The following is a 24,124-nucleotide window of genomic DNA, read 5'->3' on the forward strand; positions in this document are numbered from 1 at the left end:
GTGTAGACTGACCAATCGTATATTTTTTTAAAATTTGAACTTCACACCCAAATGTGACTTATGAGGTTTTGGCCCAACAGCAGCAACACACACACGCACACACCCCAACACACGCACACACAAACACACGCGCACACACACAAGCACGCGCACACATTCGTACACACGCACACCCCCACACCCCCACATATATATATATATATATATATATATATATATATATATATATATATATATATATATATATATATATATATATATATATATAAAACATTAAATACAAATAATTATCATAGTAATTTGAGCAACAGATAAATCAATTTAGTTCCACTGCATGAGGAAACGCAAAAACAAATGGTTGAATAATATGACGGATGTGAAGAGTTTTGTATTTTGGTTTTAATGATTTACATCTGATTCCGTCTATTACTGGTCCACCATGAAATTTAAACACAATCAAAGTTAAGCAGAAATTATAATACAATAATGAAAACCTCTAATTTGAAACCATAGCAAGTCATTCTGTTTTTTTTTTAAATTATTATTACTTATCTTAGTGTCAGAAACAAACAATTAATTTCTATTCGGATTCTATCATTCAACCAATCCACTGTGTAACGGGTTTATTATGTAATCTAATAGAAGTATAGTTTGACTTCATAGTTTATCACATTTGAAAATTAAGCTTACAATTATAACTTTGCACATGTACACATTCTTTCCCTTATATTGCTTTAGACGTCAACGTTTTAACAATTCAAAGCAAATCAACACAATATCACACCGCAAAACGTCTGCCAGGAGTAATTGCATGAATATAAATGATGGCACTAACGTGTAAACAAGTTAAGATTTGAAAATGTGTTTTTTGTTTGTTGTTTCAGGAAACGTATTTGTCCTCATGTACCAAACTATCTTTTACTTCCGGGCAGGCTGCCCGTACGCCGATGCGCTTTACGTCATGACGTTTTTCCGGTTCCCCTTGGAGGAATCCCCCCTCCTACCCCCTTTAACCTCAACATTGCGTCGTGAAGTGGTTGTTTTGGTCAAAATTATTGCGTTAAGAAAGCACGTAAGCACGTTTAAAACATGGAATTTCGGCTGCGTGGGACCCAATGCAGCGTGGCGGAGAATCGAGGGACGCGTTAAGCGAAGGATTTGACTCGTCTTCCTGTCGTATTGCTCCGCATGTTCAATTTCTTCGTAGATGGTCTCCGGAGAGCGTTGTCTGTTGGTGGACACAGAGTTGTCGACGAGTAACATGAAGGAGATGATTGGAGGGTGTTGTGTTTGCTCAGACGAGAGAGGCTGGGCGGAGAACCCGCTTGTCTACTGCGACGGACACGGCTGCAACGTTGCTGTGCACCAAGGTAAGCTCGTCGCTCTCTCTGCTAAGCTAGTTAGCCGTTAGCTTTCAAGCTAGTTAGCCCGGTGCAAGGATTTGGAGCGTCCAGCTCCCAAGGCCAAGCTTGAGGGCACGACTACTTTGTTGGGGTCGTATTTGTCGAGTAAACCGCTGTTTTTAAACCATAATCGGATAGTTCCATGGTGCTGCATTTCCGTGCCAAGGTTTTGACACAAACAAGAGAGAAGTGTCAAACTGTCAAAATGTCATCATTGGCAGATAAGGGTGAGGTAACGTTCTCAATGCATAAAATAATAACAGCACTAGTTGTCTTTAGTAAACGTCACGATGACGTGTTTCTGCATTTAGTTGTCTCAAGTTAGATGATGGCTGTGTTTTCAAACTTTGCTGCTCACCATGTGTGAGGCTCACTTGGCACGACAAAAACAAAACCTCTCAACAGGCGTTTAGTAGGGTTGAACAATTTTGAAAAATAATCTATTGGGTGTTTTTAGGTTCTCAATATTGGCCTTGGCAATTAATATGCTATTACTTTTTCAGTGTCCCCTATCCATGTGAATTTGAAACAAACACGAGTAATAAATGAAACTCTATTACAATAAACAATGATAGATGTATTATTAGGGATGCAACAATTCACTCAAGCCCCAATTCGCTTCGATTTTTAATTTTCAGTTCCTCATTTATATATATATATATATATATATATATATATATTTATATTAGGGCTGTGGCAATAGTTCAATATCGATATATATTGCGATAGTTGGGTGAGTGATATCAATAGAAAATGGTATCAATAAATTATGGAGCCCCCAAAAAAACAACGGAGCAAATTCGATCTATCACTGCCCTACTCGTCACTAACTCCCTCCCATTGAAGAAATACAACCCGAGGTTTACGCATGCGCCGCTGAGCTAGCGTGACTCAAAACAAACAAAAAAAACGGGCGGCCCAGGTGGACTTACCGGCGACTTGAGGAAACGCTTGCTTAATAGTTAAGCCGATAACAAGCACCCCCTCCCTGACACGCACGGGCCGTGCACCCACCGCGGACACGCATGGGACGAAACGGTCCGTAGCTCTAGTACACGAGACCTCCGTCGCATGGGAGGCGGGCGTACGTAGCAGTGAAGCCGCTAACAAGCACCCTTCGCGGACACGCACGGTGTTCTGCCAAAATGTCCTAACCGTACGAATCGTCCTACTGGAGGCGGTTTTGACAGCCTGATCTGTCAAAATGTCCTACCCATGCGAAACATCCTACCAGAGGCGAATTTGTCAGAAAAGTACTACCGTGTACTTTACGATCGTCTTATTTACATGCATATAGGTATAATTAAAAAAATATTTTAATAAAATACACATAGACGCAAGCAGGTAGGACGTCCTGACAGTTTATATGCATAGATATGTTTACAAACAACTTTTACTGGCGATATCAAGTGTGGAATACGCGCAGTAATGTAATGTGCTCAACACACGTCAGTGTATTTTGAGGCAATGGAAAATTCAAATAAGACTCAATGAAAATAAAATATGAACTACTCCCCACTTTTAATCAAACAAACGACAGCTAGGACAAAAAGCGTGCACCCTCCATGGACACGCACGGGCCGTGCATCCTCCGGGGACACGCACGGGACAAAACGGCCCGTATCTTTAGCACACAAGACATCCCTTGCAATGGAGGCGGGCGTACGTAGCAGAGAAGCCGCTAACAAGCACCCTCCGCGGAAACGCACTGGACTAAACGGCTCGTAGCACCAGAATTGTTCCGTCTCAAGGGTGGTCGGCTTGCGTTGGACATTTTAAAATAAAACTAATCGGAATTCAGCCCTTTTCCCTGTTTTAATTTCAATTGTTTGTTGTAAATTCCTCATTACTGCTCTGTTTCTACAGGTATTGGCTTGCTGTTTAATTTGCGTATTTAACAACAGGCATGTTTTCGGGCAGCTAATGGGTCCTTGTATTTACGTTAATTTATGTCGGGCATATTGTTGGACAGCTAAGCGGTCCTAAGAGAGACGTATCGAGTCCGTTAGCCGTTAGCCGCGGATGCGCGATTGCTACACTTTTCGTCGTCGTTTATGCGCCCGAATGAAAGTGAGTTATTGAGCTCTGTTGAATTGATTGGAGTGTTATTAAAGCTACGTTGTTCTCTATCCCTGTGTCTGTTCACGCTCTTTGATTTGAGTGACTGTTTGGATGAGGCATTCCGGTGAACCCCCCTAAATTCACATACAGTCGCAGCTCTCCGCAACAATCGTAAAAAAAGAATTGCTGCCACATTTATCTCATTATTATTATTATCATTATCAGCAGCGATCCACAAAAGAATATGCATTGAAGTTTAGCGCTAGCGTGTAAATGTTTAGTGCATTTTGAATGGAACCAAAAACTATACACTATGTCGAGTTGCGCTATTATTATGAAACTACCTATAAATGCTAAAAGAAATACTTGTAAACATATTCCGCTTTTCTTGAGCACTAATCCATTGTAATGTATAAGTGACCGAAATCATATGAATACAATTGGGGAAATGCAGTGTGCTACGACACTCCTTGTCGTAAATTAAGTCGGGCATCCGCCGCAACGCGTTTACTTTATAAATGTTCGTTTATCACTGCTGTGTTGCTATGAAAGGAAAGTTTACAACATATTAAGTAATTATGTGTATGCAGCACAGACATGAGGGAACGGCTTTGGTTAACATGGCGTTGCGAATCGATTCTTTTATTTTTTATATAGATGCATGTTTTGAGCAGTTTATATCGATATTAAATCGATTTTTGAGAAATCATTACATCCCATATATTATTCATTAATGTTTTAGTCTCATAGGTTTGGCGTACACAAAGATATAAGCAGAAGAAGCGTTAATTAATCCAGAGGCCATCCTATAAAAAAATTACTTGTAGTTTTCTCACTAAACACATACAGCGTTTGCAATGACAGCTTCACAAAATTCTACTAAACGAGGTGGCATAAACAGCAATCAGTAAGTCTTAAATCGTATTACAGCAATAATGTAAACAAATACATGGCTTTATCACTTCAATTTTTCATCTTTCATGAAACATTATGTAAACATGGGCAATATATGTGAAAAGTGTATCACAATATACGTACAGTGTAACATAAGGTTACAAATTTAATTGTAACCGTGATCCTCTATTTTGAAACATTCATAAATCAAGGTAATATTCTCCATTGAAATGAATGGCAATGCATTTAATCTGTTACAGCCTCAAAAACTATTGGAATTTGCAAGATGTTTTCTCTTAAGATAATGTTGGAAAGTGTGGTATTTCTTCACTAGCAGTTAAAGGTTGACAAGCTATTTTGTTTTCAAGCTTTGTTCATGCACAGATAATATGCATCTGCGTGGCGGCAGATATTGTGTATGAGGAATTATTTCCCATGGGCAAGTGTCTGTTCCCAGCCAAACTAAACAAGAGTCAAAACATAAAGTAAATGCAAGCGTAAGGATGAGTCACGTTTTTTTTTTTTTTATTTGATTAGCACGGATTCACAAAAGAGTTTCAAACGGCTTCATAGGCCGCCTGCATTTGACAATAATTGGCAATATTTTATGATTGAAATCCCATTTCGGGGAAAAAATCGAAACCATGAAAAGAGACAGATGAGGGTGTAAATATGCATGAAAACTCTTGAAATGTGCCTTGCCGCAACAACAATAACAAAAAATGCACGTTAGATGTTTTTGGAGCCATAAAAAAAAAAAAATCAAATTCCAATGTTCAGCACCCCAAAGTGGCCTGGGCAGCGAGGGCCTTTTAAAGCTGCTAGTAGCTCTAGAACATATTGATAGAGAATTATCGCCTGGCCATAATTAAGGCGTTAGACAACTGGAAGTTCCCCTGCATTCAAGTGTGCAGCACCTCAGTTAGTGTACAAACAAGCCTTGACATCACATTAGTAGAGTAGCCTGCACATTTGCTTGAACGTGGCGCTTTGCTCCCATTCGGTAACACCTTTTGTGTGTCGTCTCCCCCATTTCGCAGTGTTTTATGCAAGCTGCAAAGAAAGGAAAAGGTGTAAACGAATGTCACGCTAATTATCCAAATGCAAGGTAGTAACAGTGTCATATCGAAGTCAGTGTTATGCATTTAAGGTGTTGCCACTGTGATGCTTTTTCATGCCTTAGTTTAAAACTGGCTTGGTCATCTCACAGTAGAACCAGAAGTATTATTATTATTATTTTTTTGGGTCACAGACATACTGTAAATAGCAATAATCATTAATGGAGTGCAATTATCAAGCAACAAGTTTCAGTGACTTTTCCAGTGCAGACATTTATATAGTTCACAAAAGCAATTAAAACTAATATATTGATTGTGAATGTAAATATTGTTAGCGGTGCTGAAATAAGGTAATTGCACATACTGCAAGAGACTAATCCTTTGTGAACATGGCACTCTACTGTGGTAGTTAATTTATTTTTCAGTTGGTGTCCTATAGAGGAAGTCCCAACCACTGGTCCGCGCAGAGGCAGAAAAAAAAGTTTCTTTTTTCTTTTCTTAGCCGAGCATATACACTGCCCTTGATGATTATTTCCCCCCCTGGTCAATATGCTCTTTAGCCTCTAATAACTTCTAGGGAGCAAGGGACAAAGAGTTGAAAAAAAGAGGGAAATCCAATCTGAAACTGAAATCATTTATTTAGTGAGGGGAAGAATCCAGTATTAAGAAATAATTATTTTACCTCAAATCATGTCTGCCACAATTATTTGTACCCTTTATTTTAATACTGTGTACCCCCTTTTGTAAGCAGAACTGCACCTAATCTTCTCCTGTAATGTTTCACAAGATGCTGGAATAAAGAAAGAGGAACCTCTTTGACCATACTTCAGTTCACAACCTCTCTAAATCGTCCAGCAAAATAAGTCCTGTTCTCAGCACTCTCCTCTTTAGTTCACTCCACAGGTTATATAAATGGGGTTGAGGTCTGGGGACTGAGATGGCTATAGGAGGAGCTTGATTCCGTATATTGTGAACCATTTCTACACGCCAATAATTAAGGTGGGCACTGTATATAAACCCCCCCCCATTGCCACCCCCAGTCCCGTATTGAATCTGACAGATTCAATGCTAAAAGCAAGATTTTACACGTTTACCACTGATTCAATATGACGTTAGCTGCTATATTTAAAAAGTACAATTTCTTTTGCAATTCCCTATATTTAATTTTTTTTATGTCATCGTGTCTGTTCACCAAGGTTATTCATTTTATCCTTGGGGGCCATGTTGTACTCAGAAATCTGGATTATAGCTGCTCTTTTGGATTTGGATTATAGGATCTGGTCAGATCAGAGATAATCTAAAAAAATGTAGATGTTAGCTGAATAGACAACTATAGATGGCAGCTTCATCTTCAGTGTAACTCGATGGCTGTCCTGTAGTCGTTAGTTACACAAAACGCATGAAAATTAGAGGATCAGAACGTGTGTGTCAGAATTGTGTTTTCCTGCAAACATTTCTTTCCAAATGCAAAGTACTTAGACTGTCTTCATATTGTTAAGTGATGCGCTTGTCAGCCTCATAAAATTATCACATTAAAATACTTTTTACATAAAGATAAAGATAAAGATGTCCTTTATTAGTCCCACAATGGGGGAATTTGAGGTGTTACAGCAGCAAAGATATAGATCACACAGAGTCGGCGGCGTAATGTAGCCGTTAATGTATAACATGAGCAGCAAACATTCATAAAAAGCATGCAATATACACAGTATAAACGTATCTAAGCGTAAGGAAACACTCCTATTGCCTGTCCATTATACAGAGGGGGAAACGCTGTAATGATAAAAACTTCTGAATGATTGAAAATACTGCAATGATAAAAGTACTGTAATGGTAAGAGTACTGAAATGATAGAAAAGTACTGCAATGATAAAATATACTGCAATGGTAAAAGTACTGCAGTGATAAAAGTACTGCAATGATAAAAGTACTGTAATAGTGAATGTCCTGCAATGGTAGAAATGCTGCAGTGATAGAAGTACTGTTATAAGAATACTGTAATGGTCAACAAAATACATCATTGGTCAATATTTAAGTACACCATTGGCTGAAAGTACAGTAGTAGTGTATATTGCATCCCAGGACTGCACAATTGCACTAATGCCCTCCCGTTTGTAGGCCTGACCCAATGTTCTTGTTAAAAAGTGTGACAGCAGTCGGCAGGAAGGAGCGGCGAAATCTCTCTTTGGTACAGCGAGGGTGTAAAAGTCTATCACTGAAGGAGCTGTGGAGTGTTCTCAGAATGTCATTGAGTGGGTGGGCTGGGTTGTCCAGCATTGATGACAGTTTTGCCGTCATCCTCCTGCCCCCCACTGAGTCCACAGAGTCCATGGAGCAGCCCAGGACAGAGCTGGCACTCCTCACTAGTTTGTCCAGTCTCTTTTTGTCCCGGCCCGAGATGCCTCCTGCCCAGGAGACCACTCATCATAAGTGATGGTCACTTGTTGATCTGGCTTTTTTGAAAGTGGTCTGTGACAAAATGTAGTGAGGGATAAGCCTTCACGATTTTTGGAGTAATTTTGAAACCCATCATTATGTATACCCACGTGATGGAGCAAAATAATGCAAAAAGCATTGCTGATATAATTATTTAATATCTTAATGTACATTTGACCTTAGAAACGCTTTGTCATGGCTTACCAAAGCTGTAACCTTTTAATTTCCGATTTTTGAGTGCGTGATCTCACTTGTGTAGTGTTCTCTTCTTTTCTCTCAAGACACATAATTGTAATGCTAATTTGCTGTTCATAGCATCCACCCTAACGTGGTTCCAACCTCTGAAAAGAGTTCTGTCCACTGAAACACTTGCGCTGCATTCGCAGAAGGTGGGAAATCGGCTTTATGCCACCCGGATTAGCCCAGTTAGGACCTCAAAGCATTTGTAGCGAATGTAAACAATAGAGATGACTAATTCCAATAAATTGTTTGTTGTTCTGGTTCATCACAACACATTTTGACTTAATAATTTCTTGTATTTATACAGATCTTATCATCACAGCATTTCACCTTGCTCTGTGTGTCGAATGCTTAGCTACTCCTCGTTTGCCTTTAGCGATAGTGAACTATTATTTGCCGCCAAATAAGCGAGGGTCAGTAATTTAGAAGAGAGGCTGTGCTCCGTGCAGTGGCCCATAGAAATCATACGGCGCTATTTAGCTTAGCGGCTCGTGTTTCTCGCAGTTTGCAAGCTGTGGCCGCCGGGAAAGCTGGGACTGAGAATGGGTGACTGTGTGACAGGCGCAGCATTCTTTTTTTTATTTATTTTTTTAAACCAGCTCACAGCTGACTTGTTAGCGTAACCCGTCCACGAGTAGCATGCCACTTCTGATTAGTGAGCTTGAAAATAAAAGCAGCTTTGGTGATCGCATAAACACATCTGAAATCATGATTTTGATTCGAAAACGTTAAATTGTCCGACCCTGTGTGGGATATGGTATGTGGGAGCGCTTTTGTGTGACTCCAGTTGCTGATTGTGCTTTGTTTTTGTTTGTCTGTAGCCTGCTATGGCATTGTACAGGTACCCACGGGTCCATGGTTCTGTAGAAAGTGTGAATCTCAGGAGAGAGCAGCCCGCGTGGTGAGTCTTACAATTCCGCCTGGCATCTCTTTTAAGCTTTTTTTTTTTTTTAATAGATTTAGTTAGGACTATCTATATCCCTATTTCTACAAATCACAGTAAATCGTTACAACTATTTCATTGAACATTGCCAAATATGTTAAAATGTCACTCTGTCCTTAACTTTGCGGTCGAAAATGCATGGATTCTTATGACGCAGCAAAAGCTGTGTAAATGTCATGTAGCCTGAAACAGATCTATATTCCTCAAATTTAAGAACACTTTTGTCATTTTTTTTCCGCTATTGTCATTAACATATTTTAAGCTCCACGTCTGGCAGATCCGCTCAGCACCAATTACTGTCAAGTGTCATGCGTCTAATTAAATATGCGTGACAAGCATTGATAAGAGATTATGGGCATATAACCAAGCTCTCTTGTTTCCGCGCCCCATCTGTAGACGTAAAAGTTTCAACTTAATTTGACCTTCACAAACAATAAAGCCTTCTTCACAATCTCAAGAGTCTGTCAAACATAGAGGGACTTAGTTTAGCAGCTGATAGAGGTGTTTACAGTTGATTGGATACAGTTTTAAGACTCTACATGCATAAAATAGACAAATATTTGAACCGCGACATGTACAGCATCAATCAGGACTTTAGATCTTGTATGTTTTGTCCTGTTTTGTGCTTCTATATGATGCAACCACACAAGGGTACCTACCGGTCATGGCTAAAGGGAAAAACATGATGTCTACAGAACCGGAAATGGAACCAGATTCACGGAAGCAACACAGACATCTCTATTCTGGCTGCTTAGAACATTATGACTAAAGTGCCTATACATTATTAATAACAAAAGAAGAAGAAAGGAATTATCATGGACAAGTTAGCTTCCTTCGGCATGTTGATTCGCGCATCATCCTCACAGTTCTGAGTTTGGGGGTTTGAATCCGGGCTCCAGCCTTCCTATGAGGAGTTCTCCCCCGCTTGTGTGGGTTTTCTCTGGCTATCCGGTTTCCTACCAGGTTACAAAAACACACATTTTTTTCTGTAATTTATTTGCCACTCCGAATGATATTTAAATTGACAAAATTATACATCCACAGCGTTATGACTTTATTGTTAAAGTTGCATTTTTGTTATATTATAAAATCGAAATTCTGTGGATTATAAATTACCTGACTCAATTTCAATTAGAATGTTTTAGATGTATTTAAATTTGATCCACTTAAACCGCTTTCAGAATTTCAGTACCTGTAAAGCTCCAAGTTGAAATAGTCACGGCACCATTAGGATTTTTGGAAAACAGTTCAAGAATTTTTCATATCGTGGCGGGAATGAGCAGTAAGAGCACACAACTTTTTCTGCCGGCGAGGTGTGAACATGGACATGTAACGCAAAAATAATTATTGGAAAGACGAGTCATGCAAGTGATTTTTATCACACACTCTATATTCCGCATGATTTTGTGTCATATGTTCACACACGCTCAAATGGTTCAAAATTGTTATGATACAATAAGTGCAGTCGCCATCGGGGCTTACTTGGTGCTTCTCATTTATCCACAGCGATGTGAGCTGTGTCCCCACAAGGATGGCGCCCTGAAGAGGACGGACAATGGCGGTACGCAGCGTCACACGCACATAACCACGCTTGCATCTGCGCTCTGCCTCTTGTGTTGATAATTGCGTGTCGCCGGCAAGTTAACGGGGTTTGAGCGTGCTGTGAGAGCTGCTGTTTGGTTAGTGTGTGAGTGTGCTGCTTTCCCTGCACCTTCCTTTCCAGTCTGTCTTTTATGTAGGGGTGTGTGTGTGTGTGCGTGTGGGGGTGAGAGTGTGTGTGTGTTTGTATGTTTATGAGGGGGTGGGCCACGTTTGGTATAGTGCACAGCCTGTGAGGAGTCTCCTTGCTGAGTTCACTCAGAGGTCAGCTTGGTTGAAAATGTAAATATTCTGTGCATGTGTGTGTGCGCGCGCGCGTGCGTGCTTGTGTGTGTATTGAATCAGTTGGAGAGAGAGGCACAGCTGTGGGATTGTGTCCAGGCCTGCAGGGAGGCATCATGACAACACTAACACACACCGTTTTACTACTTTCTCCTTTATTTTACCCTTCCCACGACCCCGCTCTTGCTTGTCCTTTTCCTCTCCACTCTCTTTCCCTTCCATTTTCATTATCTTGTCCTGTCAGCTTCTCTTCCTAAACTTGTTGAACCGTGTATCTTTTTTTTCCACGATTCAAGAAGAAAAAGTTGAACTTAATTCATATTGCGCCAAATTGCTACACACTCTTAGTTTATGTAATATCGTGTATTATGGGGACTCAACAGAAACGATGGAGTCAATTTTTCAAGTTTGGAAAGTTTTTCATCACATTCTATTAAATTCATAGTTTACTGTTGAGCATCTTATATGCTTCACTGTATGTTTAGTTTTACAGAAATTCAGACTGTGATGTACTTAATGCAGCATTGGTTTTGTTTACCTTCTCCTGATGGTCATGGTTCTAATATAACCTTCAAGCCACGAGCTTAGTTTTGCTATTGCGCCTCGGTGTCTCTTGAATTTGAACCACAACGCTAATATATTGACAAAAGTTCAACCAGCCAAACACATTGGACTTCTTCATTGCACTGCTTCACAAAAGGGGTTTTATGGTGACAATGTGGATTGTTAGCTTGAGGAGCAAGGCCGTGCCACTTTTATAGTCCCGTTTTACAGGCCTCTTCCAGATTCTTGGAGGGACTTCAAAACAACAACATGCCCCATTTCACACCCGCTGCCTTCTCCCTGTCCCGCCCTCTGCCCCGCTCCCCTGTCCTGCCAGCTGGGTCAAAGGCAGGTCAGGGGTTCAACTGTAAGTTTAAGCCTGTTTTTGTTTCCTCTGTGGGGCGAAAGACAGACACCTCCAACATGTCAGAAGTCTCCCACTTCCACCTGACCCCCCGTTCACCTTCTTCTGCCACTCCTCAATTTGTCATCAATTCTGCTGTCAGTTTGTCTTTGCTGACAGGCAGCTGCTGTGCCTGTTTGGTGGCACAATAAAAAGCCTCTTAAGTTAATTGCAACGGTATCAGTTAAAATTTTCAGTGTTCAATTCAGTTGACTTATGTTGCATTCTTACTTGCATATTCACGAGGAGTGGGCATTTGACTCAATTAAATATTACATTTCAGTTAGTCAAATAGACTTTTTTAGGGGGTAGGCAGAATCGGAGTGTTCTAAACTTCTTTTTCAATAATGTTGGCAGGAGGACTTTTCTCACGGTCAACGCACGGTGCGCCACGGACCGGGTTTTATCGATCCAACTGTATTTGATGTTCTCTGTTACAAATTCTATATAATTACAACACTCTCTACAAATGGAATTTGAAATTTTTGAAATAGGAGTCACCTGCCAAGGTCTGTTTATTCATTTCCAGTCCATGCAAATTCCACAGTATTAGTTGCAGGTGACCTTGAAATGAACCAATCAGGAAATAAACGTCTTTGCTGCATGCATTCATGATGTGCATCGTCACTTGAATGTGGTGACAACTGTCACTTTTTATCAATCAATGCTTGTGCACATCACATTCATCTATTCCATTATAGAACAATTAGTAATTTAGTGAACGTTGGTTATGAACGAGTTTAGCAGTTTGTATATAAATGTTACAGGCTGGGCCCATGTGGTGTGTGCCCTTTACATACCCGAAGTGGAGTTTGCAAATGTCTCAACTATGGAGCCCATCGTACTACAATCTGTGCCCCATGATCGCTATAACAAGGTAACAAATAAATCTAAATGTTTAGAAAGTTGTTTCAAGTATTTGGTTGTGTGTTGTGTCAACTGGTCAAAGCTCATCACTGAGATTCAAATTCATGCTTTTCTCACAAACCGCTTTTGATCACTTTGATGCGCCTTTTCAGTTGTTTACCCAAAATATTGAAATGAGCTTTCTCTGCACTTTCGACACAGCGGTGCAATTCCTTTTTTAATTCTTTGCTAAAAACACACATTTTCTCTTTGGCTTTCAATACTGTTTTAGATGTTATTTTTTTCTTTTTTTAATGTATATTTTTATCAACACAAATGTCATATTTTTTTTATTTATTTTAACCTCACTGCTATATACAGACAACACTTGGGTCATGTGTTTTGTTTTGAAAGTGCTTAAAAATAAAGTGATAGTTCCAATTTGATACTTCAGCAGTGCACTTAGAAGAAACAGAGCACATCCAAATTGTCTTACAATTTATTCATTAATTAAGAAAAATGATCCCAGGTATGTCCTTTTTTTATGGCTTCAAGTGTGGCGCAACAATGGTTCAAGACAAGTAAACATACAAATCTTTTGTTTTGTTTATCAGTTGTGCTGCACAAATTATGGATGCAAACAAGTTACATGTAACTATCCCCTTTTAATTAAACAAACTAAAATCTAAAAAAATTCAATTTCCGAAATTCCACTAGTAGAGTAACAATATAAATATATTCCTAAATGGTCAATTTTGCACAGTACAACATTGTAGAAGTAAAACCAGAGCGCTTAAATCCACTTCAATCAATGGACGCAGTTGTTGTTCTAACAATCGCTCCTCTTTTTATTTTATGATTCAGCTCACATGTGCGTAAGGCTAAAAAAAATATAATATTTTTACACTTGATACGATCACTTGAAAATGACATTATCTGCTCCAATTTGCAGTCATGCGATCGGATGGGTACAACTCTACTGTCTGTCCCTTCATGTGTGTTTCTGTGGCATGTGTTTATATAGACATGCTATATCTGCGAGGACCAAGGCAGAGAGAGTAAAGCAGCCACTGGAGCATGTATGACCTGTAACAAACATGGCTGCAGGCAGGCCTTCCATGTCACTTGGTGAGTTTCCCCTCATATCGCATTTATCTCACTGGTCAGAGGAGGTTGCTTTGTAGTTTTTACACATTGGGTAGGCACTTTTAAAATTCAAAAGAAATTTATGGTTCCTGTTTTTTTTTTAACATGCCTGTTAATTTCTCTGTCCTACCACAGTGCCCAGTTTGCAGGTTTGCTGTGCGAGGAGCAAGGGTCGGATGCAGACAACGTCAAGTATTGTGGTTATTGCAAATACCACCACAGCAAATTGGTGAGTCGACATTTGTGTTTGGCACAAATTCCATTAACACAACCTTGACATTCATAACTACAAAGCCCTGATGGCAAGGCAAATGTCTTTTGGTTTTCTACAAAGGGAGATCTTAAAATCCAGGTTAATCATAATTGCAAATGGAATATTTAATGTGATGCATTATTCAGATTTAAAATGCTGTACATTTTGTTTTAGTGGTTGAGTGGTCTGCCTCTTGCGTTGATGGAATTAGAACAAGTCACTTTACTCTAGACTTGGCTTCCAGTTAGGCTTGTTCGGCTTTTTGAGGTTGGAATTAGGATTACTTGACAGAAAGCACACACATTTGTTCCCTCTACATTTATTTTGTATAAGAGATTGGAACATTGTTGCTTTCGACCTTCATTCATTCGTCCAGACGTTCATTCCTTAATTTGTTTATTCATTCCTTCTGATCAAATTCCTTGATCACTTTTCCTTTCTTTTTTCCGCTTACCCACCGAACCTTTTCACCCTTTTGCCAATTTCCTACTGCCTTTGTCAGAAATGTGTATCATCCATTCCATACCCAGCTACATTTTATGGCACGTCAGCACGATGCGCACAGGTGAGAATTTTTTTTGTCTCTGCGGATTCCTTGGGTGCGCCTGTGTTTTATGTGTACTGAATTTTGCTCCAACAAATTTGCTTCTGAGCGCTAGCTCTGTGATGTCATATCCATTGAGGGTTATTTATTTACCCTTTTCATGTTTGGCAAAGAATGACGCCTTCAAGTGAAGTTTTGAGTATACGGCAGAGTATGAGCCTTACATTTTGTATTTCCAAAAAGCAACGCATACAATACTATGAACATTGTTGTGTTCCAGTGTGCACATAGTCAACAAAATTCAACGGTAAGTTAGTGGTCATTGTGAGAAGTTCACTGTCACAACATTCAGCAATGTCTGCAGTCTGTACTTTACACTGCAGCAGATTTTTTTCTGAAAAGGCTACAGAAAGGTTCTATCCTGATTTTGATCCAGTGGTATAATTACGCTATTCAAACCCAAGGGTTGGTTTCTAGGACCGATTTAACCAGACCTGCGCAGGTTATAGTATCAGCAGGAGAGGAGTAGCCTATGGTATGCTTTTCTGCTGCTGTTGATATTTCCCCTAAAATCAGGCGTGGGCAAACTACGGTCCGGGGGCCACATGCGGCTTGTTAAACGTTTTAATCTGGCCCGCTAAACTTTATAAACATTTAATGAATAAACCTGGTTAATGTTTTATTTTCTAAATACTGAGGTTTTTCAAAGACATATATATTGTTGTAATGCTCCGGTGAGGTGAGGTTACCAAAACACTCCATCCATCTACTCCTGGGCCGGCCCCTCTGTCAAAATTTAGAACCCATTGTTGCTCGCCAATCAAAAAGTTTGCCCACCCCTGCTTTAGATAGTTGTCTTCACTCAAAAATGTTCGTTAAATAATAAGGTAGAATTGTGATCTTTTGTATGCCCAAGTATTTCACAATGCGTCAAGCACAGGGTGTATGTGTGTGTGCGTTTTTAACAAAATACACAGTAGAGTAAGGGATGTTAGTCTAATTTATTCATGAACTTAATCTTATCTACGTATACACATTGTGGATAGCTTTTTTTTTTCCATCTTGCATTTGATTAAAATCAATGTCAAGATCAATGTATTGGTAAGGAAAATGTAGCGTTCATTGGAACTTAACACAGTGGAACACAACAATTGTATTGTTTGTGCTGGTTTTTGGAATAAAAATGTACATTTTGTTTTAAGGATCTTACTTGGCTGTTTACTCGACGTGTTTTATATTGTATAATGATAATGACAAGTCAGATTTATATGGCACTTTTCTGGCCAGTGCACTCGCACCTTCACACTCAGAAAAGGGTGAATGTATTACTCTCAACTGATATAATGTTGCAGTGTTTTGTGTCTGAGCCTATTAAATAAACTTCCTCTTTTGTAAACTAGCATCTCCCTGTTCCTAGTGTAAGCAGTGCACATCAGCGGAATGCGCTTCGAAGTATGCAAGAGGCTAAGAAAAAAAATATTTTATTTGATTCAAAAAATTATGTGTATATATATATATATATATATATATATATATATATATATATATATATATATATATATATATATATATATATATATGTGTATGTGTATATGTATATGTATATGTATATGTATATGTATATATGTATATGTATATGTAATTTTATTCATTCCTATTATGCTGTTAAAAACGTAAATATGTAAATATTGCTCTTTTTATAGCTGTGGTTGTATGAAAAGATCTGACAAGCTTCTTTTTATGTGAGCACACAAATGGAAAACTCATGCTGTCATATTGATTTGTGTAAATGGGTTTGGCTGTTGCTGTAAATGCTGGATTTGTATGGCTGCCTGTTCGAGATTGAGTCAGTGATGAGTACAGCAGGATGGGTTTCCGAAAATATCTATTGAATAATCCCTGACAGCATATCAAGAAGATAGGACATTTTTGTTGAATTTAGACCACGGCCAATGCTAATGATGATCCTGCAGTTTTTGTTTGCAAAATGTCAATTTTTTCATTGCGTTATATGACATGCTACCTGCAATAGCGGTAATGTTTATACAACAAAAGCCGTTTATCTTTAAAATCTTGTTGCATGAGTAGGGGAACCAAGGACAAATGTTGGTATCATATTACAATTATTTTCCGATAAATGTATAACTAGGAATAACAAAAACCCAACAAAGAATGTTTATCTAAAGTTGCACAATATCAATAAAAATATGTTGATTTTACAAATACTTAAGCATAATGCATTCCTTAATCTATGCCTGGAGGTAATATCACTGCTTCTTAATCACCATGGCAACCGACGCTATGAGTAAAATATAGCAGGCCTGGACAAAGATCGATTGCCAAGGCTGTGCAACAGTGTCCCAGGGTACCTAATAAAATCGTACCCTTAAAAAGACACCGGTCGTGTCAACATAGTTCTAGTTCTGCCGTCTTTGGTGCATATGCATTTGCTTGTCTGCGTTTTGTTCCACTGAGCCGGTCATTCACAGGCAATCTGCAATTTGTAGTGTACAGTACACATGGAAGTTTTTATGTGACTGATTTTTAATTTCGACTTTTGTTTTTCAATTTTGACCTGACCTCCTGTCATTTTCTTTTTCTCCTCATTTTTTTGTCTTGAGTTATTCTAGTTTCTAGTTCAAGCCTCTTTTTCTTTGAACTTCATCCAGTAACTTGGAGTTCCTCTTTACCTTTTTAGCGAAGACGCAGGGGCCGCGGTAGTAGATCTCAAAGCTTAAGTGACTCTTCCTCTCAGTGTATGGATAGACCCCCAGACCAGGAAAAGAAGGTAAGGCAGCCTTTAGATCTTTCCCTCTCTTCGCCTCCCACCCATGACTGCGACTCCACCAGAAATATGTACTGTCGCTTTTACATGCCCACGTTGTGGAGGGACAGTCAGACATGCCCTACCACTACCTCTTAGACTATGTGCTTGCTGAAGCAAGTAGCTCTCTATTTGATTATATTGGTAGGTTTCTTTTGTCTGAGATGATGAGTTTCAAAGAGCTGAACTAACAAGACAAGGCCGGGAGGTTTTTTTTTTTCCTTTCTATCTTTTTGGTATAAGAAGGCTGGCCATAATAGAAGTAGTTTATGTGGAACTGATTGTTGATTCACTGCATCTCAAAACAACTGAGGCGAAATGAATTGCACAACTTGACTGCCAGCAACAAAGGAAGTGTATGTATATTCAATGTTTTTTTAAATCAGTTGGCAGTATAACAAAGAAAAACATGTCATCAACCATGGGAAGTTGAGCAACTGCTCAGACCTGCAGCGTTATTGTGCTCAGTATGATATTAAAACAGGACTTAAGAGAGTCTCACATTCATGCAAAAATGAGAGCAAGGACGTTAAGGGTGAGTCCAATCATTTATCATTGTGTTTTATGATTATTCTTTTTTTTTTTTTATCCCCATAATTAGTCATTTCTAGGGGGGTTACGGAAATTGATCTGAATTGGAAAATAGGTTATGATTCAATCGAATTGTTACATTTCATGTCCTTGAATCGTATGCCAGATGTGTGTTGAATTGTGGGTCATGAGCGATGCACACTAGGTATAAATTGGGTTGATGTTGCTAATGAGTTGTCTTCCTTTTGAATTTATTTTACTTGAGTTGTTTGGGGTGCTTTTTACATGTTGTTACATGTAATAAACATGACGAAGGTTGCAAATCGCTGTCCCACTATTGATCAGTATCGCACCGTGAATTTTAGCGGGCAAAAATGACATATTACCTTAATAACCAATTTATACACGGCTCTGCTTATGAACGTTAAGTGAGCACGCGATTGGGTGTGACCTGAGCCCTCAACACGTGATTTCATTTTCAGTCGTCAGCAAGACTGGCAAAATGCATTTTTAAATATGTTAATTGTACATGACAAATTAGTCAAGTCTTCCTTGAATTAAAACATTTGATATGTAATGATTAAAGTATAGATTTTCGGCTTTAAATCAAGAGTGTTTGGAAAAATAACATTTACCTTCTTGAGTACCTCCATTTTTGGGGGTCAATCATATTTGGGTGAATAGCTGTTCAAACCTTAATTTTGAATATTTCTATTATTGTATATTATGACAATAACTGAGCACTCCAGACAAACAGTTTCCCACAAAGTCAGGCGACCTGCATTCATGGGGGTTGTGTTCCAAAAACCTTGCTTTATCGCTGTACTCTATTACTAGCACCAGCATCGACTGATCGGCACGCTGCACTTCCGCAGTTCTCGCAACGGACCTCGTCCGCCTGTAATACATTTACAGATACATTTTAATAAAAACAATACATGGCGGCACATTGCCCAGCTTCATCACCAAAAGCTCACTGTTTAGCGAGCGTAACTAAAATTTTCCAAGGATTCCTAATGGCGCAGTCACTTGCACTTTGAACTTTCTTGCTCAAAAGAAAACACATCTGAGCGTTCCATGTAGATGCTGTGATTGTTTGCAAAGTGAAGTGAATCAAATTTATATTTGTCTGTTTTGTTCGCAAATGGGTGAGGCTCATCAACCGAGGTTCCACTGCACTAAACTGTGTGTGCCGTTCATGTTGTTTGCGTGCTTGCTTGTACACATCCTATCAGTTCTGCTCACTTCATGTTTAGACCCTCCAGTCACACTCCAGCAGGGGCTAAAAGATCCTTCACACTGGACGCTTAGAAAAGGCCTCCAGGAAACACGTACACATCCACACCCCCACCCCCGCACACACAAATCCTACAGGAAACGGCGCAGGGGAATTCCTGCCAGGCCAGGGCAGATTATACCCCCATACCCCTCTCACTTCCTGTTCCCCCATTTCACCCCGTCTTCCCTCACCTCTCCAGGCTCGCCTCCCTTCTGTAGCTGCAACCTCTCCTCTTCTTCTTCCTGATACCTTTGTGCTGAATGGTTACTAATAAACAGGCCGTATATTAGATCTCTCTATCCTTCCTTTACAACTGACATCGTTGACATTTTGCCTGTCGTTCATAAATTTTATGAATCTTATTCAATCTTAAATTTGTGCCAAAACAGTGATAATGTGATACATGGTTTTTTTTTGTTACATTTTGTTTTTGCACAGCACCATGGCCTCATAGACTGAATAATGGTTTGACAAATCCACAAAACCAGCTAAATACTCATGTGTAGATTTATTATTGTGACCAAATGATTGAGTCATGTGCACGTTCGAGCCCAAAACATCTGCAGCAACTGTTTTCCTCCTAATGAGTCTCGTGATCTTTATTCCACATAGACTGAGTGTGTGTCAGTCTGTTGTTGTTCCCCTCATTGTCTGGACCGTTGCTGATAAATAAATGTAGACCTCATCCTCTGCCACACTCATATTTACCTCACGCACTTTAAAAGAGCACTTGGACATGTCAAATGAGCTTGCTGCTAATGGTGGCCGGCAGAGAAAAAAGGCAGTGAGCGCATACTGACAGACATTGTCTGGGCCTGTATAATCAATTGTCCTGATTGATAAGGGTGCGGAAGGTTTATTGTGTGTGTTCCCACGCCCGGTGCCTTGGGTTCGTGTGTGTGTGCATGAGCGTGTGTATGCGCGAGTGATATCCGACCCTGGCTGCCCCATCAACACGAACCTATGGAATGTTAATGAAAAACAACCAAGAATTTTAGAATCTCTTTTTTTGTCAGTATACCTTTTCTCGAAAGATTTTCATTCAGAATTACCTATATTGTTTGAACTATACGTTTTTCTAATAATTGACACCAAATCATTGGAGACAATACACAAAGTGAAAATTATAGTGAGACTTGCGATGTACATACATGAAATTTGCATTGTTCACAGTAGTATGCTGATGTTTGCCAGGATGTGATATATTAACCCAAATTAGTCGTCGATTCATTTCATTCTTTTATATTTTGGCTTTACTGCCCGTGCTTTACAAAGCGAGCAATTATAATACGCCACCAAAACACCTTACATTCTTAAAGTGACCAAATAAGTTTTTTTCTCTTGGCGACAATTATTTGTTTTAGTAGTGTAGTATTTATCTTTTATTATTTTCTAGTTAATCTACTGTTGACTATAGTTCATAGTGGATAAAATAATGAATAAAGAAATTTCAGAATGTTGGGGGTTCATGGAAACCTACCTCTATTTTATATATATATTAAATTAGAGATGTTATGTACCCCTGTTGCTTTGTATATGAGAAAGCTATGCAATTCTGTGGGTGTGTGCGTTTGTGCGTGTGTAGCTGCAGCAGCCAGCCACCATAAATAATGTTCAACTGTCACCTTTGCTGCTGTGTTTTTATACCGGCTTTTAAGTGTAAGTTACTTAGTTCCTGTAAAGCAATTATTATTGCTTTATGTCATCATTCCACTGTTGATTAAATTCTGAACCACTCTGGTGTCCATTGCGCTTAATTTATTGGGTTTGATTTGTTTCTTATTACAACCTGTGTTAGTTGGATTTGGACATGAAGAAAATGTATAATAAAGAAGAAAAAAAAAACTTTAGAACATCAACAACTCAGGTTTTCGTTTTCATCTAGTAACAAAACGCAAACCTTCACGGCGTCCCCCTGAAGAACAATCTTGCTGGCTTGCTACTTCGGTTAGTTATCATTATCACCAGTTGAGCCGCATTTACCAATGTTCAATCCCACAACCGGTGCTTGTTGCTGAGCAGATAGGGTTGTTTTTCAGACCGGTTTAACTGAAAACACCTGCTTTCCTCAATTCAAAATAACACCAGAGATATAGTATGGCATTTAAATATAATATATGGGGCTCCTCAATTGTTCTTTTAAGTTGCACCCACAAATAGGCACAATATGTGGCCCGAAAATTAGCATTAGCGGAAGGCAGCTCACAAGCAGGTTCCAGTGGAGCTGCTATCTCCTATTTCGGCTGGTGGGGTCTGTTAACCGCCACTCAGTGCGGAAGTCTGGCTAAACTGTCACCGGCTTTCATGTGATCATTTCCCAATGAGACCCTGAGGGGAGAGACGCGAGTGGTGCTGCATCTGAGTTGTCACGACACTGAGCGTCACCAATACGTCTCTCAGAATTGATGCATATTTTCACAGCCTGTCTAACTGACGATGTGTGTGTGTATGTGTGTGTGTGTGTGTGTTCAAGTCTTTATACGCATCTGTCTGTCCGTATGCGTGTGCAAAGAGGTGTTAGGGTGTGGGGTGTACATGTGAGGTGTAAATGTGCCGGCACCCGGTCACCACCTCACGGCGTGCGAGAGGAGGGCTGGCAGTGTGCAAAATGGAGAGGGTGTAAATTGAGATGCGATGGTCCAAGAAGGAGGGTATGATTGGATGAAACAATGAGATCGTGTGCACTCGGGCACGAGGCACTTAGACACTCTAAACTTCAGCAGGCTGAATTCCTGTTGCTCCCAAAGCTTTATTTTCCCCTCATCTCTCCTCCGTCACTGTCTTTGTGCTTGTGACGCTTTCATCTTTGAGTGATCCTTTGAAATGTAATGCTTTTACCTTCACGCACACACAAGCGCAAGCACACGCGTGCAGTACACGTACGCACACACACGCGCACATATACTCCATGGCTCTGTTCCTATAATTTAGTTGCTGTCTTCGTTGAAATAATCATTCCCAGAATGGTTACATGTTGTTATATTTTTTTTCAGTTATTTTTTGCTTATGTTATTTCATTTTTTTTTTTGTTTTACCCCCACCCCGTTTCCTGTTTTTTTTTTTTTTTTTTTTTTGTACTCTAAATACTCAGAAACACAAAGAGCGGGACAGACACAAACCCAAACACAAGAAGACCTCCATGGACATGTCCCCCTCCCTTGTTCTCCCAAACATCATGGTCCCAGAGAAGGTGAGGAGCAGCCTTCTCTTTTCTTTAGTGAACTGCTCTCTAAGTTAAAATAAAATTTAAAAAAATCCTATATTGAGCCAAATTCTTGATTGCTTCGGTCGTCAGTGGGTTTGACTTCCCTTGGCTTGAGACATGTTTTCTTTGTAGTTTGTTAGCAAGCTAAATGACATAAAAAGCTGCCAAACCAATTTCCATTTCGGTGTCTTTCTATATAACGGTGTGAATCAATGAAGTCTTTAACATTGTGAGATTGTTGTCAAATTTCCCAGTGAGTAATGTATAGTCTAAGCAACAAATACCCTACACTTGCAGGAGCTTAATTCCTCATAAGGTGTTTTGTTGGTTTTCAAAGCGTCTTTCCTAGATTCTGTGCTCCCGTTGCTTTAGCAGTCATTATTGCTCATTCATGTTGACTTTCCACCTTGCACCTCCAGACTTACAACAGCAGCAGCAGTTCAGTGGGAGGGGGTCCACCTCACCCAGCATCCTCACAGAAGCGTCTGGATGACGGTAGCGCCCGTTTCACCAACGCCAACTTTCAGGAAGTGTCGTCCACTCACTCTCTGGGAAGCGCCAAGGACTGTCTTGATGCCGGGAAGATGGTTTCTGACATGAAGAGCAAGAAAACTGCCGCTGGAAGTCATACAGTGGGACAGAGAGGTGGCCGGAAGTCTCTCACCTCCTCAGGGAAAGCTCTCCCATCTGCTGTAGTCACCATGGCAACCGCCACATCTGCCTCTGCCTCCTCTGGGCCTTTCCACCAAGGTAAATTGATACCTACAAATGTGTCTGAATGTTCATTTGTAGACTAAAAAAAAGAGCCTGCAGTTACAAACATGGTAGCAAAGTGTCGGATCATCTGGTGGCTTACCCGCTGAATGTGTTTATGTTGTGTGACTAGAGTCTGACCAGACCCCAGAATTTTGTTGTTGTTGTTTGGCCTTGATACCAATGTTTTGTCTCTGGACTCTGGCTCCTGTAATCTTGGTACTTGTCTGAGAAAACACACACAGAGACATGTGGGGCGCCTGAAGGAGTCAGTGCTTACACTAAGCTCTTGTGTTTTCTATAATCAGAACCTTGAGCTCTCATCAGGTGTGTGTTTTGTCTGTCTAAGGAGGAGTGAATTCATCCCTCTGCGTACTTCCTTTGTGGGAGGACTGCGTGAAGCGGGAGGGCTTACTTTAGAGCGGATGGAGATTCATAAAACTAAATTAAAAGATTATTGTCCTTATCTTGTTTTTCTTGTGCTCACACTGTTTGGAAAGAAAGTATGTTCATAGGGGGGTTTTTACACTCTAAATGTATAGTTCCTCCGGCCCCTCCCTAGCTTTCTCTCATCCGCTATTGGATCATCACAGCCCATTTCAAAGTGTTCCATATTGTATTGTCTTATCTCATTTCCTCCGCCTTCGCACACCTGTCTTCTCAAGGGCTGCTGTTGACGAGTGCCGGCAAGACACCCTCTGCCCCCACATCCTCTGATTTCCTGAGCTTCGCCGACTCCTCCTTACGTCCAGGAGCCGTGACTTCCTTCTCGTCGCCGCCATCTTTCAGCTGCCTCGTAAAGCCGAGTACCGAGGGAGGTGCCTCAGAGGGAACAACAAATCTTTTTGGCTCTCTTGCAACGAGCGCTCCCGCAGGTGATA

General features: G+C 40.0%; 1 protein-coding gene across 6 annotated transcripts in view; it reads left to right on the forward strand.

Annotated features, from left to right (window-relative positions):
- Positions 1-991: 991 nt before the first annotated feature.
- mllt10 (MLLT10 histone lysine methyltransferase DOT1L cofactor) overlaps positions 992-24,124 on the forward strand; it is a 41,925-nt gene continuing 18,792 nt past the window's right edge. Inside the window, exons 1-11 of one of the 6 annotated variants that reach the window (XM_088283176.1) lie at positions 992-1,370; positions 8,914-8,993; positions 10,542-10,596; positions 12,630-12,739; positions 13,733-13,836; positions 13,990-14,083; positions 14,610-14,672; positions 17,350-17,439; positions 22,377-22,475; positions 22,910-23,240; positions 23,909-24,118. In XM_088283176.1, the coding sequence (XP_088139302.1) occupies positions 1,208-1,370; positions 8,914-8,993; positions 10,542-10,596; positions 12,630-12,739; positions 13,733-13,836; positions 13,990-14,083; positions 14,610-14,672; positions 17,350-17,439; positions 22,377-22,475; positions 22,910-23,240; positions 23,909-24,118 (1,399 nt within the window). In that variant the 5' untranslated portion in view covers positions 992-1,207. The remainder of the gene's footprint in view (positions 1,371-8,913; positions 8,994-10,541; positions 10,597-12,629; positions 12,740-13,732; positions 13,837-13,989; positions 14,084-14,609; positions 14,673-17,349; positions 17,440-22,376; positions 22,476-22,909; positions 23,241-23,908; positions 24,119-24,124) is intronic. The other 5 variants (XM_088283178.1, XM_088283177.1, XM_088283180.1 and 2 more) reach the window with 5 other exon arrangements.

This window comes from Idiotropiscis lumnitzeri, chromosome 19 (genome assembly GCF_059441095.1).
Source record: "Idiotropiscis lumnitzeri isolate Australia: NSW breed Sydney's pygmy pipehorse chromosome 19, RoL_Ilum_1.0, whole genome shotgun sequence".
NCBI classification, from domain to species: Eukaryota; Metazoa; Chordata; class Actinopteri; order Syngnathiformes; family Syngnathidae; genus Idiotropiscis; species Idiotropiscis lumnitzeri.